This window comes from Papio anubis, chromosome 12 (genome assembly GCF_008728515.1).
Source record: "Papio anubis isolate 15944 chromosome 12, Panubis1.0, whole genome shotgun sequence".
Taxonomy (NCBI): Eukaryota; Metazoa; Chordata; class Mammalia; order Primates; family Cercopithecidae; genus Papio; species Papio anubis.
The window spans coordinates 109054038-109078635 of NC_044987.1; the positions used below are offsets into that span (position 1 = coordinate 109054038).

Here is a 24598-nt window from a genome sequence, read left to right on the forward strand (position 1 = left end):
GGAAATTTTTAAAAGGAATTTCCACTTGAAGGTTGAACAAGCCCAACTGATGAAAAGAGGGAAGTACCCTGACGGTTTCAGTGTGGACACACTTGGGGGCTTGTTTGTCATTGTGTGTGTGTCCAGGCAAGTGAGTGTCTTTTGTGATTTATCAAGCCATTTGAGGATCCAGCTCGCTATAAGTTTGAGAAATCCTGAAGGAATTTTCACTTTGGGGGCTTGTTTGGGTACTTTTAGCAGTTGGATTATTTTCAGTGATTATTTGCATGTAATCTGAGGGAAATATGAATCATGCAGAGGTAGAATTTGGATTAAAATTGATAGTCTTTTGTAACACTGTTTGGCTCAGTATAGTTTGGAATCTGGAACATGGGGCTGGAAATGGGCTGTGCTTTGTGCTCTCGAGCCGCACACGCTCTCTGACAAATTTAGGATTTACTCACACCAGGACTCCAGCAGAGAGATCTCCAAATTACACTTCTCTGATGCTTAGCTAGTCTGTGGATTCAAAACTGGGAAATGGCCCCAGCCTTATATGGTGCAGCCTCAGGGCTCTCTGGGCTAAAGCAGTTCCTGATATCAGTCCCATTATGCTCAGTATTAGTCAAAGTGACCCCATAGAACACTTTCGGCAGCTTAGGTTCCGGCAGGAACATGGAAAAATCTGGATGGAATGGCCAGATTCTAGTTTCACAGGTGTGCAGTTTATGCTGATGGCAGGCTTTTCAGTTTCCTAAAGAGACCCTTTTCTAAGCAGGGTCAGGCCAGGATAGTATGTGATGTTCTCCTGTAGTGCTGTTTGACAACAGTGTTCTTTGGAGTCTGAGGAGGCTTGACCTTTAAAAATCAAACTGCTGCCGGGCGCGGTGGCTCACGCCTGTAATCCCAGCACTTCGGGAGGCCGAGGCAGGCAGAGCACAAGGTCAGGAGATCGAGACCATCCTGGCTAACACGGTGAAACCCCGTCTCTACTAAAAATACAAAAAATTAGCCAGGCGTGGTGGCGGGCGCCTGTAGTCCCAGCTACTCGGGAGGCTGAGGCAGGAGAATGGCATGAACCCAGGAGGTGGAGCTCACACTGAGTTGAGATGGCGCCACTGCACACCAGCCTGGGCAACAGAGTGAGGCTCCGTCTCAAAAAAAAAAAAAAAAAAAAGTCTCAAACTGCCATGGGAGCTGCTTTACCCTAAATTTTTGTTCACAGCCTTCACTGGATTACCTGTCAAGGCTAACAAAGTTCAGCCATGTGAACATATTTGCAGACGGGCAAGACTGAATTGATATCTCTTGTCTAGCATTCCAAGGAAAAGCTATTGGATCTTTGTTTGTATGTATATCTAGATGTTTTTATGTATATGCACATGTATTACATTATATGTTGTGACTACCAAATGGGCTTAAAAATAAAAGAGCACTCAAAAAGTAAATAAGTCCAAAGCATTTTTCACTTTCATATTACTTAAGTAAATCTTTAGGAAGCTAGCATTAAAATTATTGTAAAATAAAAATAGAAATGTCTTCAGAATTGTCAACATACATTTTAGTCTGGGTTTTATATTTGTCTCTGTTAGATATTTTGAGGGACCAGAGTTTGACACAGAAGGTTATAAAACTACAAACAGGAGTTTGAGACCAGTCTGAAAAACAAAGATTCCGCCCACCCCCACCCCGCCATCTCTATAAAATAAAAATACAACAATTAGTCAAGCACAGTGATTCATGCCTGTAGTTTCCACTAATCAGGAGACTGAGGTGGGAGAATTGCTTGAGCCTGAAAGGTCAAGGCTGCAGTGAGTCATGAGTCAGCCACTGCGTTCCAGCATGGGTGACATAAGGAGACCCTGTCAAAAAAATATAAATATAAAATTAAAAGGCGAAGAATGACAATTGGGCACAGGAGCATTGCAGAGAGACTAGGGGAACAGTTGTAATTGTTAATAGTGTGGTCAAAGGAGGCCTCATTGAAAAGGTGGCTTTTAGATGAAGACTTAAAGAAGGTCATAGAGTTTTCTATAGGTCTAATGAGAAAACAGAATGCAGGCAGAAGAAAAAGAACAGCCAAGTGCCTGAAGCAGAGAGGCCAAAGAGATTGAGATCACGGATGTGATTAGAGGGATGCCAGGAAGGTGACAGGAGTCTGAGTCATGGAGAATTTAGAGGGCTATTATAAGGTATTTATATCTCTTTCTCTGAATGAGATTGGGAGTTACTGCAGGAGTTGCACAAAGGAATGACAAAATCTGGCTTTTGTTTTAAGAGGAATATTCCGGTTTTACATTGAGAAAAGACAAAAGACATTCGACTTCATGAAAAGAATGCCGAGATGGGAAGCAGCTAAAAGTTTACCATATTTGGGGCACAGTTTCGTAATGCTGGCAGGTGAAACAAGCCTCCTGGGTAAAGTCAGAATTTTATTACTCATTCAACAGGCAGAATGATTTATGTGTTTATGTTAGTCCTCCTTGCTCCACAGGTCCTACAGAGGAAATACCAGAAGGCAGATTGATATTGCAAATGCAATAGATGTGTGTTTGCAGCAAACCTGCCCTCTGCTTCAGAAGAAAGCAATATCTCTAGCTTCCAAGCTGTCCTCTTTACAAATATCCTTGAAAAGATAGTCAGGAGCAAAGATTGTCAATGTCTCTGCTCATAAGACATGCAGAAATGTGAGAGGCCATGAAGAATTTTCTCCCAACCAGAATGAGTGGAATGTCACAATGGATTGGATGTGAAGTGGGAGGGGAAAAGATACTTAAGAATAACTTCAAGAGTTTTTACTTGAATACGTGAAAAGATGGAGTTGCCATCAACTAAGTTGAGAAAGACTACAGGTGAAGTAGGCTGGGTAGAGAGGGTGGATGAGGAGTTTGATCTGAGACATAATAAATTTGAGATATCTATTGGATGGAATCCAAGAAATGTCAAACAGTCCATTAGATACATATGTCTGGAGTTTGGAAAAGAGTTTGAGTAATAATATAAATGTGTTAGTCATTGACAGGTAGATTGATTTTAAAGCCATAGGAACAGATGAGACCACCAGGGGTAACTGTGGATACAAATGAGGGCCAATGATTGAATTCTAAAGTGATGCAAAATTACAAAATTGGGGATGAAAGAAGGGCCCAAAGAGGAGACTAAGAAAAAGTAACCAGTGACTTTAAAGGAAAATTAAGGGACTGTGCTGTGTTGGAAACCAAGTGAAGAAAGTCCATTGAAGGAAGATATTTTAAGATGAGAAGCAATAATTGACTATAGAATTTAATAACATAGAGATCACTGATGGCTTTAAAAAGTGTTTTAGTAGAATTGGTATAGCAAAACCCCAATTAGATAAGATTAGGAGGGGGACTGGAGATAGCATGTATAGACAATTCTTTCAATAAATTTTGTGACAAAGTATTAAAGCAAACTAAATTTGGCCTGAGAAGGACTCTGCATTTCTACATTTGAGTCCTTGTGGGTGAACTGTTACCTACTTTAATAGTCAGACAAAATTGAAAACCGAATTTAGTAGTGTGCACCTGTAACAATACTTGAGTGTTGGCCAATCCCCGCAGCCATACTTCAACCACCCGTAGACAGTTGAATGTTCAAACTGTGTTCAAATAAAGCAAAGTCCCAGTTGTAATCAATCTCACTGTTTCTGTACCTCACTTCCGGTTCCTGTACGTCACTTTACCTTTTTTCCCCTATAAATTTGTTTTGACAACAAGGCACCCCTAGAGCCTCTGTGAATCTGCTGTGATTCTGAAGGCTGCCAGATTAATGAATTCTTCATTGCTCAATTAATTGCCTTTACATTTAATTCAGTTGAAACGTTTATTTTATCAGCTGGTGTCAGAAGCAGGATCTGAAGTGGAGCTTCCAGTATCCCCAGGAGCGCTACGTGAACACGGAAGGTATCTGCAGGATCCACTTGTGTGCGCTGATCTCTCAGAGTGGCTGAGGATCATAATTAAGCTCCCTCTCGCATTTTGGAGCTTCACATATTTATGTTTCGAGCTCTCTGAGTTTCCTTCAGCAAATTTGTGATCCCAACTGGGTTTGGAGTTGTCACAGAAAATGGACTGGGTCTAGGAATGAATTTGATCTGGGAATTAACTGGCTTGGATCCACTTAGAGGCCTCTAACAGCTGACTAGGTCAGAAAAGAACTGGTAGTAAGCAGTAATGTTGCAGGAGTTATAAAATTTGGCTTTTCAAAATTCACAGGGATTTTTGTGTTCTATTCCTTTGTTTCATTTCTTTTGTGCACCTGGGTAGGAAAAATCATTGGCTAAGTTAATCAAGAGAACCTGAGAGTAAAGCCTGTATTTTAGGTAAAAATAGAATCCTTAATTTCTGGAAAACTGAGTTCCTTCTAGCTTATACATTAGGCCTGGGAGGCGGCCAAGTCTTACAGAAATGGCAAAATCTTACTAAAGATGACTTAGAGTGGAACGTTCCAAATGAACAACAATGCATTGAAGTACATTTAAAAATGAGGGCTCTCAGTAAAGTCCCTTTTGGCTAAGAATGGGTTTGGCACTATGGGATGTCAACCGTTACTCTCTTTGGAATAATCTGCTTTGCACTCTTTATTGACGGCTGTGGGTGACAGGATTAGGCATGCACAGAATCATTGGACATGGGGAGCTTCTTTCTTTCCCCTAACACAGGGGAAACTTGGTAGCTGATGGGACTGCTGGGGAAAAAAAAGCAGAAAGAAGAAAAATAGCATTTATTCTGTTTTCATAATTCTCATCTTTAACTATGGTTCCAGTATCTTCCATTTTTTTTCAGTCTTGCATAAAAAAGAAACATGTCAATGGTACAAAAGAAAATTCTGAAATAAGATATAAATCACACATTCTTTCACCACCCCAAAACAATTTTCATGTTTATTTGTTCCCTTCAAATCCTTGTCCACATGCATACATATTTTGGGCAGATAAATCAAGTTATGTATTTTGCATTTTTACCTATTATTCATTATAATTGCTTTTTTATAGTCTTCACAGTGACTATGGACTGTGTGCGACTCATATTTACTAACTGTCATTCACAAATTTATTATTTCTCTTCACTGGACTTTAAACTTATTTTCCATATATAATAGAAAATTTTTCCAGCGAAGGAATGAAATTCTGACACATAACACAACATAGGTGAACCTTGAAAACATTATGCTAAGTGAAATCAGCCAGACCCCAAAGAACAAATATCACAGGATTCTATTTATATGAAGTACCCAGAACAGGCAAATTCCTAGAGACATAAAGTAAAATCAAAGTTACCAGGGGCTAGTGATGGAGGGAATGAGTAATTGTGTTTTAATGGGTATAGTTTCTGTTTGAGATGACAAAAACGTTCTCGAAATGGATAGTGGTGATGCTCGTAGAGCACTGTAAATGTACATAATGCTGCTGCGTTGTACGCTTAAAAATGGTGAAACGATTAGCTTTGTGTTATGTGTACTTTACAACAATTTTTTAAAAGAGTGTGGGGAGGGATCTACCAGGTTTTTAGCAGCTTTCTGATTTAGAAAACAAATGTTGATGGTAAGAATACAGGAAGAGAACAATTTTATTTTGGTAGATTTTAGAAGCTGAGACCAGGGTGGGGTCATAAGAGCAATATTAAGTATGAGGCGGAGGAGGCCCTGAACTAAGATCATTGCAAGGGGATGGAGTAGGGAATGGATAGGAGAGGTATTTTGGAGAAAGATGTGGCAGCTGATAAATGTGGGGGCTGTTCTCATGTGTCAGCCAAGGCTACAATGTTCTCAAGGTGAATGGAACACAAGCTTTTTTGCGGGAAGTGATATAGCGTGGTAGATCTGAAATTAAAACTTCTAACATCTTGACCAGAACTTCAAAATAGAAAATTTTGAAGTTCATTTTTGAAGTTCCTGTCGAGAACTTCAGAATAGAAAATTTTGAAGTTCATTTTAAGTTAAATGAGGTGAGAAACAGAGCAAAGAAAGCTCTTGGAGATGGGGAAAAAGACCTTTTTTTTTTTTTTTTTGACAACTACAAAAACAGCAGAGTCAGACAGGGGATAGGCTCATGACAGAGATCCAGTTCTATTTACTAAAAGTTCCTTGAGTGTTCAAACATTCTGAAATTCTGAGACCTTGCAAAAGGATGTTTTTGTTTAAATATTGTTTCATCTAGCTACAGAACATAGTTGAATTTTGAGGCCTTTGACCTTAGACAAGACAAAATATGTTTCACCTTGCCTATGACTTAACACATATTTGTTAACTATTTAACCTTCATGGATAAAAAATTTCAAACTTCTGTGTTAACTAATTTGCTAACGATTGTTTCAAGTATCTGATCCATGAGTTCCTTCTCTTACATTAATTAAGTTTGTTGTAAGTTTTTCACATTTCTAATTATTTTTACATCATTGCATATAACAGCTAAATCTCTATATGACATGTTGATTATTATAAAATGAATTTAAAAACTAACATATGTTAAATATTATTGTTACTTTATGCCAGGCATAATGCTATGTATTTTATATGTATTACATTGTGTAATCTCAATCCTCTGGAAAACATGCATTCTAATTTCCAGTTCCAAAGTGTTGAGAAAACACTTTGAGGTTCTGATTGGTTAAGCAACTTAACAAAGAAGTAGGAGACAGAACTAAAATTTGAAAGCAGCCTAAGTTGAACCTATCAGTTGTGATGATAACCTTCTCCAAGTTATTGTTAAATTATTGGAACATTCCTAAGAATGCTGAATGTTATTTCAAAGAAAAATTATAGATATGTGTCAAAAATTTTTACCTTTTTAAAAAAATTTTTGTAATGTAACTATGACAACTTCCAAAATGGCCATTGGTCTGCAATATTTGGCTCAAAGAAACTAAAGAAAATCTGTGCCATCTACTGCTCTGAGTTTTCCAGTCACAACTGTTCTCAGAGGGCTGACATTTTCTATTCCAGATGAAAGAAGACTTCTCAGGCATCTGATGACCAAAATACAGAGAAAAAAGTTATGATGTTGGTGGGTGAGTGTTCTGCTACAGGCATTTGAGAACCTCACATAACTCTTAATCTTCACCTTTAATTCATTCCACCAGGGAGGAAGAGCATGGGTTTTGGAGCCATTCGTATGTGGTTTTAAAATTTGACTTTGGCATTTATCTCTGTAAGAACTTGAGAAATTTACTTAGTCTCTCTGAGCTTTGGTATATTCAGAATGAAGATGACACTAACAGTACCTACATCATGAGTGTTACTTAAATGGAGATGTATAAAGTGCATTTTAAATTCATTTGGTCCCTTAACATTTTTCCTTCACTTCTTATCTTTTCAGAGTTTCTTCTTGAAGGGCTCAAGGACTGAAGCATCCCACAAAATGATCCTACTGGATAACTCCCAGAAGCTGCTGACCCTATACAAATCCTTGGCCAGTAGCATCCCCGAATCCCTGAAGGTGAGGGAGCAGTGGGAGAGGCAGATTGCTTTGTGGATGTTTCTTTACCTTTCTGTGCCTTTACCTTTGGTCTTTTCATCAGTGAAATGGGAATAATATTAGCACCTACTTCTTAAAGTTGTTGTGGACTCTGAATAAATTCATACAATATTAATGCTAAGAGCATTGCCAAGTGCCCAGCTAGTGCACAGTAGCTTTTTGGCATCACAAGGACACCTACCTGTGAGTTCTGCCTGCTTGCTGGTGATTTCATGTCCATCAACATGGTCCTGGAGATGCTGCTCATCTCACCATCACTGACTTGGTCTCAGTACTGTCTCTTGACTTCCACTTTTCTCTTTCTCTTCACATCCAGATCCTCATCTCTGGGGATCTCAAATTCTTCTAGTTCTTTCCTTCCCTCCTTCAGGTGTACGGCTCTGTGTATCACATCAATCACGGGAACCCCTTCAACATGGAGGTGTTGGTGGACTCCTGGCCCGACTATCAGATGGTTATTATCCGGCCTCAAAAACAGGTAGGCACACAGACAGGGACTGGTGGATCCAGGCAGGTCCAGAGGGCCTGAGGAACTGACTAGTTGAGACATCAGGGCTGCTTTTATAGAGTGAAAGGGAATGCGAGTATTTTAAAATACTTCTTCAGTACTTGGCACCTTGCATGAGTGCCACGTGTTCCCTCCCTTCCAGTTAAGCATGAGACACATCTGGGAAAGGGGGTGGAAGGGCAAGGGGAGGGAAAAACAAGGCTGACACTGGCAGATTAAGTACCCTTTGAGGTTGCAGGGGTCACCTGCAGGGCCTGAACGGGGCCAATTTACAGGGAAAGTTGGGTGTCTGAGATGTCAGAACAGTGACTTAGAAACAGAAACCAGAGCAGAAGTCTACCGGTAAAATTACCTCTCAGGGCCAGGCATGGTGAATTATACCTGTAATCCCCAGCATTTTGGGAGGCCAAGGAAGGAGGATCCCTTCAGGCCAGGAGTTTGAGGCCAGCCTGTGCAACATAGTAAGACCTCTTCACTACAAAAAATAAACAAAATTGGCAGAGTATGTTGGTACATGCTTATACTCCAATCTCCTCAGGAAGCTGAGGTGGATGACTTGAACCCCAGAACGTTAAGGCTGCAATGAGCCAAGATCACATTACTGTACTCCAGCCTGGGCAACAGAGTGAGACCTTGTCTGAAAAGAACAAAAAGAAAAAAACAAGTTGCCTCTCAGGAATCAGGGAAGGGACTCTGGGACTCATAATTTCTGTGTGTCAACTATGTCGAAGCACTTCTCTTGTTAGTGAGTGTCATCATCAGAACAATTTTACGAAGTGAGCATTAATATTTCCAATGTAGATATAAGGAAATGACAATGAGAAATATTAAGTCATGTAGCTGCTGGATACCAAATGCATATATGCATTGCCCAATCTGAATTCAAGTTCAGTGGACTCTGCCATTTCTACTAGCTATGTAACCATAGGCCCTTCTCTGAGTTTCATCATCTATTAGAAAGGGAAAAAATAAGAGGACTTTCTTCAGAGGATTACACAAGGTTTAAATGAGATACTGTACGTCAAAGACTTAGTACATAGCACATAACTGTAAATAGTATTTGCCATAATTAGCCATTATTGGCTGAGGACACACAAGGAATAAACGGTTAAGCTGAAATAGTAATATAAACCTAGGTCTGGTTTTTTTGCCCTAAAGACTTCCTCTTATTATATCTGTTTTCTGCATGTCTGGTTAGTAGACTATGAAGTCTCATGGTCAGCCCAGCTTCATGTAAGTATAGATGCTGAGCCTCCAAATAATAGTAAGCTACCCCAAGTCTAGACTAGTTTACAAGCTGGGTTGGGATTGGGATGCAGAAAGTGACAAAGTAATCCTACATTGAGGAACAAAGGGGTAAAGGGAGCGGGAACCAGGCTGAGCCTAACACCTTCCCTAGGAATGTTCTTTTGATCTCCTGGCTTCCTGACAATTTGGAATCAAAGAATAGTGCTTAGTTTATTTAATCCATGGCCCAATTTCTTCAAAGTGTGATAGGCTAAATAAATGTAGGAGGTCAAATAGTTCTTTTTACTTCAGTAACTTAGTAGTTATTATGTGTATTTTAGCAATGTAACTATAGCATCAAACCATAATTTTATATATGTGCTACTTTGAACAGGGCTAGTTTTTATAAAGTGAGTCAATAAACAAAAATATTAAAATATAAATGTTCCACACCACACATATATGACTAAAAAAGTGGAAAGAAGGAAATATGCTGCAATTTACTTGGAAATACATTCAACTAGTCTAATTCCATTACATACGACGTTTCTCTCAGTATTGAAAGTCAATCCAATTTTTAATAAGACCTTTTTAAGGTGATATGCAGGAGAATTTATCTAGAAAAAATAATTTTTTCTTTGCTAGTTTTTAATCACAAAGATAATATATGTTGATTATACAAGTGTAAAAATACGACATGATTTTAAGAAGTTAATAACCTCTCACCTCCCCTTCCCTCCTCTCCTCTTTTCCTACCCCTTGGGGTAGTCAGTGTCCTTGCCCATGTTAACACAAAGGGATATTCACTGATGATCTCTTCTGTCATCACTTTTTAATTTGCCTTTGACATATGGAAATCTCTTTGGGTGAAACAAATAACATATTTGTTTTAATAGCTGTTGCATTCCATAGAGTCAATGCAATTCAATTTAGTCAGTCTTTCTCCTGCTGTTGGATTCAAATTGTTCATACTTCTTTGTCACTACAAAAAATGCTTCAGTAAACATCCTTGTATACATGTCTTTACATCCTGGTAACTTTCCTCAGTACAATTGATTTATAAAAGGGATATCTCCAACTCAAAGTTATCCTGCCAGATTACCTTCCCAAAGGATTCCACAGTTTTATTTCCATTAACAGTGTGTGGAAGAATTGTTTCCCACATTTTTCACCATCACTGAATGTTATTCTTCTTTTAATTTATGCCAAACTAATGGGCAAAAAATGGCATCTTGTTGTAGATTTAATTTACATTTCCCTGATTGGTGATATTGAACGTATTATATTTTCCTATGTTTATCAGTCATTTGGGGTTACTTCTTAAGTGTTTATATTGCTTGACCATTTTTACACTGGGGATTTGGTCATTCTTAAAATTCTGTAAGTGTTTTGGATACTAGTAATACTAACACAAGGTTTATGCTACAAATTTGTTGCCCATGTTATAATTATTTTCTATTTGATTGATGGAGATTTTGACATAAAGAAATTTTTAATTTTCATATAATCAAGCATTTTTTTTTTCACTATGACTTCTGAGGTTTTGTTGTTTTTCTATTAATAATTAGGAAGACTTTTCCTACTCCAAGAGCATACAAGTGTTTTCTTATTTTGTCTTACATTGAGTTAATTTTTATTTTTGACATTTCAAACTTCATTCTATTTGGAATATATTTTTGAATAGCATAAATTAACATTCTTTTATATTTTTCTTCCTTATGGCCGGCTAATTACATTAGTACTATTTATTAAATGAGTCATTCCACTACTGAAATATAAATGTCTATTTTGTCATATAACATGTTTATATACTTTTGTATCAAATTCTGTATTTGTTTCTAGTCTTTTCTCATGCTATTTCATTGTTTTTGTGGTAAGTTTTAATATCTAATAAAGCAAATAATCATTCACCAATCTCTTTCTTACTTTCTGATAAACTTAAGAGCTATATGAACTAATTTTTCTAGATCTTCACCAACTACCCCTACTAACTATTGCAATTGTGATTGGTATTGGAGGAGCTTTCTTAGATAATTTTGGATTAATATTTTTGTGATACTAAATTTTTTCATCTAGAAATATGATCTTTTTCTCACTTTTTCAGTTTTTGCTCTATGCCATCTTGTAAAATTTTATTGTTTTCCTTCTGGTAAACTACGTAATTTTCCATTAAGTTTACCCTTAGGTATTTTATACTATTTGTTAATATTATTAAGTTATTTTTCCTTTTCTATTTCTGAGCATTCTTATTTTGTTATTGCTTTTTATTTGGATTCTTGATTTCCAAATATGTCACACTATTCTTTAAAATCCTGCTTTTTGTGTGTGGGCTTTTATTTGTTTTTGTTTTTTGCCAAAGTCTCTAGGATTTTCTAAATGTGGAATACTGTAATCTACAAACAAAGTAATTTGCTGCTTCCTTGCCAAATTACTTTGGCTTTTAGTTCCTTGCCTTATTGCATAATGTACAACTAAGAAAATAATACCAACTAACAATAATAATAGTTCTATCCTTGTCTCATTCCTCATTTTAATGAAATAACGGTAAGAACTTACATTTGGAAATACACTTGATTCTGTCTTTACAGGTTTAGAGCATTTTCCTGTTCTTCCTACTTTCATAGAACTTATATTTAGAATGGAGGGTAAATTTTATGTTATTTCATTTTTGTCTTTTCTTTTTGGCAGTTTATATACTCAAGTAATTTTCCCTCCTTTAATTTATTACACTAAAAGATCTTTTGAGCAAAGCCATTCTGGCCTTTCTAAAACAAACTGTTCATGTTCACATTCTTTTGATATACTACTGAATATTTTATAAGAATTTTTGTATTTGTATTTATAAGGGAATATGGTCAATAACTCTCTTTTTGTTATTTTTTTACTAGATTTGGCATTAGGATTTTTTCTTCTGTTACCAAAGTCTATTATTAAAATTATGTGTTTGTTTTTGGCTTATGTCGAATTTAAATGTAAAATAATCTGATTTTGGCTACTCTTTATTTTTTATTTCAACATTCCTTTTAGATACACGGGGTACATGTGCAGATTTCTTACATTGGAATATTGCATGATGCTGAGTCTTGAAGTAAGGACAGATCCCATCACCCTGGGAGTGAGCATAATGCCCAATAAGTAGTTCTCTAAACCAGCCCCTTTCCCTCCACCCTCTAGTAGTCCACAGTGTCTATTGTTCTTACATTTATGTCCATGTATGGTCAATGCTTAGCTCCCAGCTGTGAGTGAGAACATGCGATATTGGGTTTTCTGTTCCAGCATTAATTTGCTAAGGATTGTGGCACTGTGGAAAGTAGCCTGGAAATCTCTTAGAGAACTTAAAACAGAGTTACCATTCAACCCAGCAATGCTATTACTAAGTAATCAGCCAAAAGAAAATGAATCATTCTACCAAAATGACACATGCATCTGTATGCTCATTCCTGTGCTGTTCACAGTAGGAAAGAAATGGAATCAATCCAGGTTCCCATCAATAGTAGATTGGATAGAAAAAACTTGGTCATATATTCCTATGGAATAAGATACAGCAATAGAAAAAAATAAAATCATGTCCTTTGTAGCAACATGGATGGAGCTGGAGGCCATAATCCGTGTCCACTTTTTAAATGGCAGATGTTTAATTTAATTTCTGATATGTTCTATTAGTTTGTTGAGGATTTTTATTTTTTTGAACAATTTTGATAGTTTATTTTCGACTGATAACATCCATTTCTTTTATCAATAAATATGTTGCCTTGGAGTTGTATATAATCTTCTGTCACAATTCTTTTTTTTTTTCACTATTTCTTTTCTCATTTGTCATGCTTCTATTATTTTTTTTGTATTTTTCTCTGTTTCCCTTTTCATCTCTCATACTCTATGCTTATTTTTTTATTTTTGCTTTTTCCTCTTTCTCTTCTATTTCCGTATAATGCCTTATCTGAAGTTTATCCCTCACTCTCTCCTCTCTTTCTTTTTGCCATCTAAAAACAAACTTTTGGCTTTATATGTCCTTTGCACTGTCTTGTTCTCCATTTCATTATTTATAGCTTTCATTTTTATAAATAGTTCCATTTGCTTTTTCTAGTTTACTTTGATATTCTTTTTATAAGTCCTTAAATATTTACTTGGCTATTTCTGGTCATTCTTTTAAATCAGGTTTTTAAAAATATCTGCTCTTCTAAATTTACTGAGGATTTGGTTTTGGCCATATTCAGGAACTTGCATTTATAAAAACACCCTCAAATTATTGAAGATTTCTTTAAATTAGTTACACTATTTTCTCTTTTACTCTTTAACAATCCAATTTCCAAAATAATATTAATACATTCACTGCTAAAACTCTCACACTTGTTGTTTATATTTCCCCTAAGAAACAGAAACTCATCTTTCCATGTAGTTTGTGGCTTGCCAGAATGGGATCACGAGTCTCTTTCTTTTAAACCCATGAGTCTAACACCACATAAATTACCAAAGTCCTACCAAAAATTCAGTTACTTCATTCTGTTTTGTGGGCTTCTGGCTGTAAAGAAAGTGTCACTCTTCGAATAGGCTGATATCCTGTAGGCTTGGGAAAAGGCAATGTCTTCTTAATGTTTATATTCACTAAAGTATCTTGCCCAAGCCCTGGACACTGTAGATTCTAGGACACTGTAGATTCTAGGTGTCTGGTGAAACAGTAGGCACTAAAACTTAGAGAAATCACAGTTAAATTTATTTTGAGCCAAGTTTAAGGACTTAAACCTAGCAACACAGACTCAATACAATCCAGAATGTGTCCCACAGGAGGTTATGGGGTGCACAGCATACATAACAGGGGGATACGTGTGTCACAGGAGGTGAGAGAAGCAGGGAGAGAAGCAACTGTTGCAATCTTTTGATTCTGCTGGGTGATCAGTGATGCTATATATAAAATCAGGTAAGTGTGCGGTTGAGTGGGTAGGGAGAAAGGTGAGATATCTTAAGGCCTGGTGCAGGGTGACTGATTTCATCCTGTCTTTGTTCTGTATCTGATAAACTGGTTTATAACCAGTACCTGTCAGTGAAATATTTAACAAACTCTCGTTACACAGGCAAGAGGTCAGCAGTAGCTTATAGGCCTAGCTTTTATTATCCATGTGCCCAACTGAAGCTAGTGTGGGCTGCTGTTAAAATTATCTTTTGAATTTTCATTTCTCTGATAATTTCAATCAGTGAGAGGTGAAGAAAAAGTTCAAGGGAATGATCTGACCTTTCACCATCCTATACAGGAGATGACTGATGACATGGATTCATACACAAATGTATATCGTATATTCTCCAAAGACCCTCAAAAATCACAAGAAGTTTTGAAAAATTGTGAGATCATCAACTGGAAACAGAGACTCCGAATCCAAGGTAATGGGTCTGAAGAAATGGGCAAGCAGCAGTGCTTCTCAAATTGAGTCTTCAGCTAACAGCATTAGCATCACCGGAGAGCTCATTAGAAATATAAATTCATAGAAACTCTGGGAGCTGGGAGAGGTAGAGCAATCTGTGGTGTGACAAGGACTCCAGCAGGTTGTGGTGTAAACTCAAGTCAGAGAGCTACTAAGCACTGAGGTATTAATCAAGTGGTAGTAGTGTAAGTAGAGAACTCCATGTCTGACAATATTGCTTTCTTGGCTTCCTTCCCAGGTCTTCAAGAAAGTTTAGATGAGGGGATAAGAGCGGCTGCATTTTCAAATTCAGTGAAGGTAGAATATTCGAGAGCAGGCCTCTTCATTACGGAAGATATCCTGAAGCTCAATGCCTCCAATAAAAGCAAGCTTGAAAGCTGGGTTGAGACAGGCCACCCAGCTGATGAATTTGAGAGGTACAAAAACATGTGCTGATCATTTATAATTGCTATTCCTTGCACGTTTTTTGTAATGCACATAAATCAGTTTTGGAAGGAAGAGAGGATGAATTCATTTCTTGAGATGAGTAAAGGTTGTCAATGGTCAAAATACGCAACTTTGCACTGTTGGGTCTTTAAACAAGAAGAGTGCCTGGATCTCTAGATTGGGATGGCACCCAGAAATTACAGGAGTTGGGATAAAAGTTGTTGCCTTTTTTTTGTTTGTTTTCTACAGCGAAACTCTCAATTTGAAGTATGCCCAGCTGGATGTCTCTCATTCTGGGCTGGTAAATGACAACTGGAATCTAGGAAAGAATGAGAGGAGCCTGCGTTACATCAACCGCTGCATAGGAGCCCTGCCAACAGCCTGTATGCTGGGCCCAGAGGGGGCCCCAATCTCATGGTTAACCATGGACCCTTCTTGTGAAGCAGGAATGGCCTACAGCATGGAAAAATACCGAAGAAGAGGCATCATGGTGCAGCTCATGTTGAGATTCAGGAAATATCTGCGTCAGAATAATATTCCATATTACTTCTCTAAACTGGATGTAAATGAAAAGTACCGCAGGTTTATGGGGCAGTACGGTGGCTTTGAGGTTTCCTGTGGGTGGCACCAATGGACCTGCTATCCACAGAATCTAGTTCCATTTTAGATAATTAATCTGCTTAGCAATCCTTGGCAAGCCATCTCTTAATATTAAAGTAGACACCACAGAATAGCTTTCTTCACATACAAATGTTTATATGGCATTTGTGATATGCCAGGAACTCTTCTCATATAGAGACTTGATGTTAAAAGATACAGCCATGATCTTAAGGAACTTACAATCCAGGGAGGAGGCAGGGGAGGGTATAGTCTTTAAATGGGCTTAAGTGTTGTAGGGAAGGACTAGGGTTACCAGTAAACATGTAACTAGAAAGCCAGCCTCAGTTCTTACCTCTAGGAATCAGAACTCTTCATGAAACTTGGTTAGTAGAATCTGCTATCTGGGGGCTGAACATAGTGGTTCACGCCTGTAATCCCAGCACTTTGGGAGGTTGAGGCGGGCAGATCACAAGGTCGGGAGCTCGAAACAAGCCTGGCCAATATGGTGAAACCTCGTCTCTATTAAGAACACAAAAATTAGCTAAGTGTGGAGGTGTGCACCTGTAGTCCCAGCTACTTGGGAGGCTGAAGCAGAAGAATCACTTGAACTCAGGAGGTGGAGGTTGCAGTGAGCTGAGCCAAGATTGCACCACTGCACTCCAGCCTGGGTGACAGAGGGAGATTCCATCTTAAAAAAAAGAAAAGAATCTGCTATCTGGAAGATAAATGAAGGACTTTAATAAAATTGTCAGTAGAATATACCTAATCTATATGGAGATTTTATTGGAAATAAATACCACTACTATGTATGGATTTATGAGGTAATGGCTACACTAAAGAATGGAATCCAACTCTTAGTTTAGTGACTAGCAAGGTATCAAAGTGAAGCCTCAGACAAATGGCTTTTCTACTCTACCTTTCATCACTGTTATGCAGAATAGGATCTCCAGAGAATCAAGTGGACTGGCTTTGAGGCCTCTGTGATGGAAATGACATTTGTTTTTCCTCCTTTCTCCTACTCTTTCTCATTTCCTCTACATTAGTGAAGCATTGCACAGGACAAGGTGTTGCCTGTGAGGCTATTTGTAAGTTCAGATTTTGGTGTTTGCACCACTGCTATCTTAAGGGTCAGGGGCATTCCGGGGAGAAGTGACCACTAAGGTAAGGACTGGAGAATGAATAGGAGTGAATCAGACAAAAAAATGCAGAAAATCCAGATGATGCAAAGGACACGTGCCGTGCACTATCATAAGAACTTTCTAACTGAACACTTATATTACAGTTTCTCAATCCCTGATCTTAAAAAATATACACTTCACAAACATAACGTGGCCTCTTTCATTCTGCTCTGCCACCCTGCCATTGGAACTTGGATTATTGTGAACATTGAAACTATAGCACATACAAAAAAGGCATTTTTGTTGTTTCTGATAGTCTAGATTTAAAAAAGGAAATAAATCTTAATAGAATTTGCTTTGGGGGTAAAGTCTACTAGTATTAACCAACACGTATCCTCACCTCTCCGTAAAAAATAAACCTCCACAAAATTGAATGTTTATAGTTAATGCAATTTTAAAGTGTGCAATTCCGGCACGAAAAGAATTGTGTAGGTCATGGAGCTTTTTAAAAACCTCCAATTCATCTCAGAATTCTGTGGTAAATCTGTTAGAGCTTAGTATGAATCAATCCAATCAGATTTCTGAACACCTAAGACTGAGCTAATTTGTTACATTGACTGAAATGAAAGCATGGTCTCAGAAAGAGGAAACATGTCATTTGGGATTTCAAAGGGTGGAGAATTCTTTTTTTTATATATATATACTTTAAGTTCTAAGGTAAATGTGCATAACGTGCAGTTTTGTTACATATGTATACTTGCGCCATGTTGGTGTGCTGCACCCATTAACTCGTCAGCACCCATCAACTCATCATTTACATCAGGTATAATGCCCAATGCAATCCCCCCCATCCCCCTCCCCATGATAGGCCCCGGTGTATCATGTTCCCCTTTCCATGTCCAAGTGATCTCATTGTTCAGTTCCCACCTATGAGTGAGAACATGCGGTGTTTGGTTTTCTGTTCTTGCAATAGTTTGCTGAGAATGATGGTTTCCAGCTGCATCCATGTCCCTACAAAGGACACGAACTCATCCTTTTTTATGGCTACATAGTATTCCATGGTGTATATGTGCCACATTTTCTTAATCCAGTCTGTCACTGATGGACATTTGGGTTGATTCCAAGTCTTTGCTATTGTGAATAGTGCCGCAATGAACATACGTGTGCTTGTGTCTTTATATCAGCATGATTTATAATCCTTTGGGTATATACCCAGTAATGGTATGGCTGGGTCATATGGTACTTCTAGTTCTAGATCCTTGAGAAATCGCCATACTGTTTTCTATAATGGTTGAACTAGTTTACAATCCCACCAACAGTGTAAAAGTGTTCCTATTTCTCCACATCCTCTCCAGCACCTGTTGTTTCCTGACTTTTTAATGATTGCCATTCTAACTGGTGTGAGATGGTATCTCATTATGGTTTTGATTTGCATTTCTCTGATGGCCAGTGATGACGAGCATTTTTTCATGCATCTGTTGGCTGTATGCATGTCTTCTTTTGAGAACTGTCTGTTCATATCCTTTGCTCACTTTTTGATGGGGTTGTTTGTTTTTTTCTTGTAAATTTGTTTGAGTTCTTTGTAGGTTCTGGATATTAGCCCTTTGTCAGATGAGTAGATTGCAAAAATTTTCTCCCATTCGGTAGATTGCCTGTTCACTCTGATGGTAGTTTCTTTTGCTGTGCAGAAGCACCATTTATTAAATTGGGAATCCTTTCCTCATTTCTTGTTTTTGTCAGGTTTGTCAAAGATCAGATGGTTGTAGACATGTGGTATTATTTCTGACGGCTCTGTTCTGTTCCTTTGGTCTATATCTCTGTTTTGGTACCAGTACAATGCTGTTTTGGTTACTGTAGCCTTGTAGTATAGTTTGAAGTCAGGTAGCGTGATGCCTCCAGCTTTGTTCTTTTGACTTAGGATTGTCTTGGCAATGCGGGCTCTTTTTTGGTTCCATATGAACTTTAAAGTAGTTTTTTCCAATTCTGTGAAGAAAGTCATTGGTAGCTTAATGGGGATGGCATTGAATCTATAAATTACCTTGGGCAGTATGGCCATTTTCACGATATTGATTCTTCCTATCCATGAGCATGGTATGTTCTTCCATTTGTTTGTGTCCTCTTTTATTTCACTGAGCAGTGGTTTGTAGTTCTCCTTGAAGAGGTCCTTTACATCCCTTGTAAGTTGGATTCCTAGGTATTTGATTCTCTTTGAAGCAATTGTGAATGGAAGTTCATTCATGATTTGGCTCTGTGTTTGTCTGTTATTGGTGTATAAGAATGCTTGTGATTTTTGCACATTAATTTTGTATCCTGAGACTTTGCTGAAGTTGCTTATCAGCTTAAGGAGATTTTGGGCTGAGACAATGGGGTTTTCTAAATATACAATCATGTCATCTGCAAACAGGGACAATTTGACTTCTTCTTTTCCTAACTGAATACCCTTGATTTCTTTCTCTTGCCTGATTGCCCTAGCCAGAACTTCCAACACTATGTTGAATAGGAGTGGTGAGAGAGGGCATCCCTGTCTTGTGCCAGTTTTCAAAGGGAATGCTTCCAGTTTTTGCCCATTCAGTATGATATTGGCTGTGGGTTTGTCATAAATAGCTCTTATTATTTTGAGATACGTTCCATCAATACCGAATTTATTGAGCGTTTTTAGCATGAAGGGCTGTTGAATTTTGTCAAAGGCCTTTTCTGCATCTATTGAGATAATCATATGGCTTTTGTCTTTGGTTCTGTTTATATGCAGGATTACATTTATTGGTTTGCATATGTTGAACCAGCCTTGCATTCCAGGGATGAAGCCCACTTGATCATGGTGGATAAGCTTTTTGATATGCTGCTGGATTTGGTTTGCCAGTGTTTTATTGAGGATTTTTGCATTGATGTTCATCAGGGATATTGGTCTAAAATTCTCTTTTTTTGTTGTGTCTCTGCCAGGCTTTGGTATCAGGATGATATTGGCCTCATAAAATGAGTTAGGGAGGATTTCCTCTTTTTCTATTGATTGGAATAGTTTCAGAAGGAATGGTACCAGCTCCTCCTTGTACCTCTGGTAGAATTCAGCTGTGAATCCATGTGGTCCTGGACTTTTTTTGGTTGGTAGGCTATTAATTATTGCCTCAATTTCAGAGCCTGCTATTGGTCTATTCAGGGATTCAACTTCTTCCTTGTTTAGTCTTGGGAGAGTGTAAGTGTCGAGGAAATTATCCATTTCTTCTAGATTTTCTAGTTTATTTGTGTAGAGGTGTTTATAGTATTCTCTGATGGCAGTTTGTATTTCTGTGGGGTCAGTGGTGATATCCCCTTTGTCATTTTTTATTGCGTCTGTTTGATTCTTCTCTCTTTTCTTCTTTATTAGTCTTGCTAGCAGTCTATCAATTTTGTTGATCTTTTCAAAAAACCAGCTCCTGGATTCATTGATTTTTTTGGAGGGTTGTTTGTGTCTCTATCTCCTTCAGTTCTGCCCTTATCTTAGTTATTTCTTGCCTTCTGGTAGCTTTTGAATGTGTTTGCTCTTGCTTCTCTAGTTCTTTTAATTATGATGTTAGAGTGTCAATTTTAGATCTTTCCAGCTTTCTCTTGTGGGCATTTAGTGCTATAAATTTTCCTCTACACACTGCTTTAAATATGTCCCAGAGATTCTGGTATGTTGTATCTTTGTTCTCATTGGTTTCAAAGAACATCTTTATTTCTGCCTTCATTTCGTTATGTACCCAGTAGTCATTCAGGAGCAGGTTGTTCAGTTTCCATGTAGTTGAGTGGTTTTGATTGAGTTTCTTAGTCCTGAGTTCTAGTTTGATTGCACTGTGGTCTGAGAGACAGTTTGTTATAATTTCTGTTCTTGTACATTTGCTGAGGAGTGGTTTACTTCCAATTTTGTAGTCAATTTTGGAATAAGTGCAATGTGGTGCTGAGAAGAATGTATATTCTGTTGATTTGGGGTGGAGAGTTCTGTAGATATCTATTAGGTCTGCTTGCTGCAGAGCTGAGTTCAATTCCTGGATATCCTTGTTAACTTTCTGTCTCCTTGATCTGTCTAATGTTGACAGTGGGGTGTTGAAGTCTCCCATTATTATTTTATGGGAGTCTTAGTCTCTTTGTAAGTCTCTAAGGACTTGCTTTATGAATCTGAGTGCTCCTGTACTGGGTGCATATATATTTAGGATACTTAGCTCTTCCTGTTGAATTAACCCCTTTACCATTATGTAATGGCCTTCTTTGTCTCTTTTGCTCTTTGATGGTTTAAAGTCTCTTTTATCAGACACTAGGATTGCAACCCCTGCTTTTTTTGTTGTTCTCCATTTGCTTGGTAGATCTTCCTCCATCCCTTTATTTTGAGCCTATGTATGTCTCTGCATGTGAGATGGGTCTCCTGAATACAGCAAACTGATGGGTCTTGACTCTTTATCCAGTTTGCCAGTCTGTGTCTTTTAATTGGACCATTTAGTCCATTTATATTTAAGGTTAATATTGTTATATATGAACTTGATCCTGTCATTATTATATTAACTGGTTATTTTGCTCGTTAGTTGATGCAGTTTCTTCCTAGCATCGATGGTCTTTACATTTTGGCATGTTTCTGCAATGGCTGGTACCGGTTGTTCCTTTCCATGTTTAGTGCTTCCTTCAGGGTCTCTTGTCGGGTAGGCCTGGTGGTGACAAAATCTCTAAGCATTTGCTTATCTGTAAAGGATTTTATTTCTCCTTCACTTATGAAACTTAGTTTGGCTGAATATGAAATTCTGGGTTGAAAATTATTTTCTTTAAGAATGTTGAATATTGATCCCCACTCTCTTCTGGCTTGTAGAGTTTCTGCCGAGAGATCTGCTGTTAGTCTGATGGGCTTCCCTTTGTGGGTAACCCGACCTTTCTCTCTGGCTGCCCTTAAGATTTTTTCTTTCATTTCAACTTTGGTGAATCTGACAATTATGTGTCTTGGAGTTGCTCTTCTTGAGGAGTATCTTTGTGGCATTCTCTGTATTTCCTGAATTTGAATGTTGACCTGCCTTAATAGGTTGGGGAAGTTCTCCTGGAATATATTGTGAAGAGTGTTTTCCAACTTGGTTCCATTTCCCCCTCACTTTCAGGCACCCCAATCAGACGTAGATTTGGTCTTTTCACATAATCCCATACTTCTTGAAGGCTTTGTTCATTTCTTTTTCCTCTTTTTTCTTTAGACTTCTCTTCTCGCTTCATTTCATTCATTTGATCCTCAATCGCTGATACTCTTTCTTCCAGTTGATCGAGTCAGTTACTGAAGCTTGTGCATTTGTCACGTATTTCTCATGTCATGGTTTTTATCTCTGTCAGTTCGTTTATGGCCTTCTCTGCATTGATTATTCTAGTTATCCATTCTTCCATTCTTTTTTCAAGATTTTTAGTTTCTTTGCACTGGGTACGTAATTCCTCCTTTAGCTCTGAGAAGTTTGATGGGCTGAAGCCTTCTTCTCTCAACTCGTCAAAGTCATTCTCCATCCAACTTTGATCCGTTGCTGGCAATGAGCTGTGTTCCTTTGGAGGGGGAGATGCACTCTTATTTTTTGAATTTCCAGCTTTTCTGCCCTGCTTTTTCCCCATCTTTGTCATTTTATCTGCCTTTGGTCTTTGATGATGGTGACATACTGATGGGGTTTCAGTGTGGGTGTCCATCCTGTTTGTTAGTTTTCCTTCTAACAGTCAGGACCCTCAGCTGTAGGTCTGTTGGAGATTGCTTGAGGTCCACTCCAGACCCTGTTTGCCTGGGTATCAGCAGCAGAGGCTGCAGAAGATAGAATATTGCTGAACGGCGAGTGTACCTGTCTGATTCTTGCTTTGGAAGCTTCGTCTCAGGGGTGTACCCTGCCATGTGAGGTGTGGGGTGTCAGTCTGCCCCTAGTGGGGGATGTCTCCCAGTTAGGCTGCGCAGGGGTTAGGGACCCACTTGAGCAGGCAGTCTGTCCGTTCTCAGATCTCAACCTCCGTGTTGGGAGATCCACTGCTGTCTTCAAAGCTGTCAGACAGGGTCATTTCTGTCTGCAGAGGTTTCTGCTGCTTTTTTGTTTGTTTAGCTGTGTCCTGTCCCCAGAGGTGGAGTCTACAGAGACAGGCAGGCCTCCTTGAGCTGCTGTGAGCTCCACCCAGTTCGAGCTTCCCAGCTGCTGTGCTTACCTACTTAAGCCTCAGCAATGGTGGGCACCCCTCCCCCAGCCTCGCTGCTGCCTTGCAGTTAGATAGCAGACTGCTGTGCTAGCAATGAGGGAGGCTCCATGGGCATGGGACCCTCCCAGCCAGGTGTGGGATATAATCTCCTGGTGTGCCATTTGCTAAGACCCTTGGTAAAGCACAGTATTGGGGTGGGAGTTACCCAGTTTTCCAGGTGTTGTGTGTCTCAGTTCCCCTGGCTAGGAAAAGGGATTCCCTTCCCCCTTGAGCTTTCCAGGTGAGGTGATGCCTCGCCCTGCTTGAGCTCTCGCTGGTCGGGCTGCAGCAGCGGACCAGCACCGATTGTCCAGCACTCCCTAGTGAGATGAACCCAGTACCTCAGCTGAAAATGCAGAACTCACCCGTCTTCTGTGTCGATCACGCACTGGGAGCTGGAGACTGGAGCTGTTCCTATTCGGCCATCTTGCTCCGCCCTGGGGGTGGGGAATTCTTACATAAAAACTAAACTCAGGGACTTGGGGTAATAGGGAAACAGCTATAGTTTGGCAATCAAAGTGCAAAAGTTAATACAGATGACGAAAAAAGACAAAGCAAATAAATTTGCCGATTTGAAAATGGTGCCTCGGGGATCCAGAAGAGGATGTTCATCTAGGATCTGGGGCTCAGGTCATCTTAGCACAGTTGGCATCTTCCAGCTGGCAGCTTCCTTCCTTTGCCTCTTCCCTGAATGCAAGCCAGCTTCCCTTATCTACGCCTCATGGCCTTGTTAAGATAGTGATTCCTAAACCTTATCATGCACTTGGATTAAAAAAACAAGAAAGCAAAGGAAAGAGGAAAGAGGAGTTCTTAAATATGGCACAAATAAATCCAAAATTATCAGTAAACACATTAAAAATGAATGGGATAATTTTCTTATTAAAATATATGTTTTTCATATTGAGTTAAAAACAAAGTCCAAGAAGCATGCATTAATCTGCTCTGGCTGCCATAACAAAAGTTCCTAGACAGAGTGGCTAACACAACAGAAATTGATTTCTCACTTTTCTGGAAACTGGGAAGGGATATGACAAGGTTCTGGTGAGGTAGGTTTCATTCTCATTTCTCTTCTCTCAGCTTGTTGATGGCTGCTATCTCTCTGTGCCCTCACACGGTGGAGACAGAGGAGAGCTCAGACTCTCTTCCTTTTCTCAGAAGGACTTAAATACATCATGAGGGTCTCTACCATCATGATATCATCTAAACCCAATTACTTCTCAAAGGCCCATTAACAAATCCATTGGGAGTTGGGACTTCAACATATGAATTTGGGGGTCACAGTACATAAGGAAGCATATCTGAAATAAACAACACACAAGCATTAAAAGAAAGGAAAAAGATATACTAAATGAATGTGAAACTGAAAAAGTCATAACATCAATACTTAGTCAAATAAAACACAAGATGAACATCTGCTAAATACAGAATTCTCCCACAAGATAGGTCATGAATCTTCCTCATAACACAACTACAAAATATATATGGCGAAAGCTGACAGACATACAAAAAAAAAAAGGCAAATGCACAGTCAGTGTGAGAGAATTCAAAATACCTCCCTCAGAGAGCAACAGATAATGCAGGTAAAAAATAAAGACAATTTGACAAAATGCCATCACAGCTTGATATATTTGGTGACGTTGGAGTGATCTCC

The 24598-nt window shown here is 38.6% G+C and overlaps 1 protein-coding gene across 5 annotated transcripts in view; it reads left to right on the forward strand.

Annotated features, from left to right (window-relative positions):
- The window catches only part of LOC101025685 (glycine N-acyltransferase-like protein 1), a 42414-nt gene extending 26263 nt beyond the window's left edge, over window positions 1–16151 (forward strand). For all 5 annotated transcript variants that reach the window (XM_009185973.4, XM_017948350.3, XM_017948349.3 and 2 more), the window contains 5 exons: window positions 7316–7435; window positions 7845–7952; window positions 14456–14582; window positions 14862–15039; window positions 15299–16151. In XM_009185973.4, coding sequence (XP_009184237.3) covers window positions 7316–7435; window positions 7845–7952; window positions 14456–14582; window positions 14862–15039; window positions 15299–15716 — 951 coding nt within the window. In that variant the 3' untranslated portion in view covers window positions 15717–16151. The remainder of the gene's footprint in view (window positions 1–7315; window positions 7436–7844; window positions 7953–14455; window positions 14583–14861; window positions 15040–15298) is intronic.
- Window positions 16152–24598: the final 8447 nt, after the last annotated feature.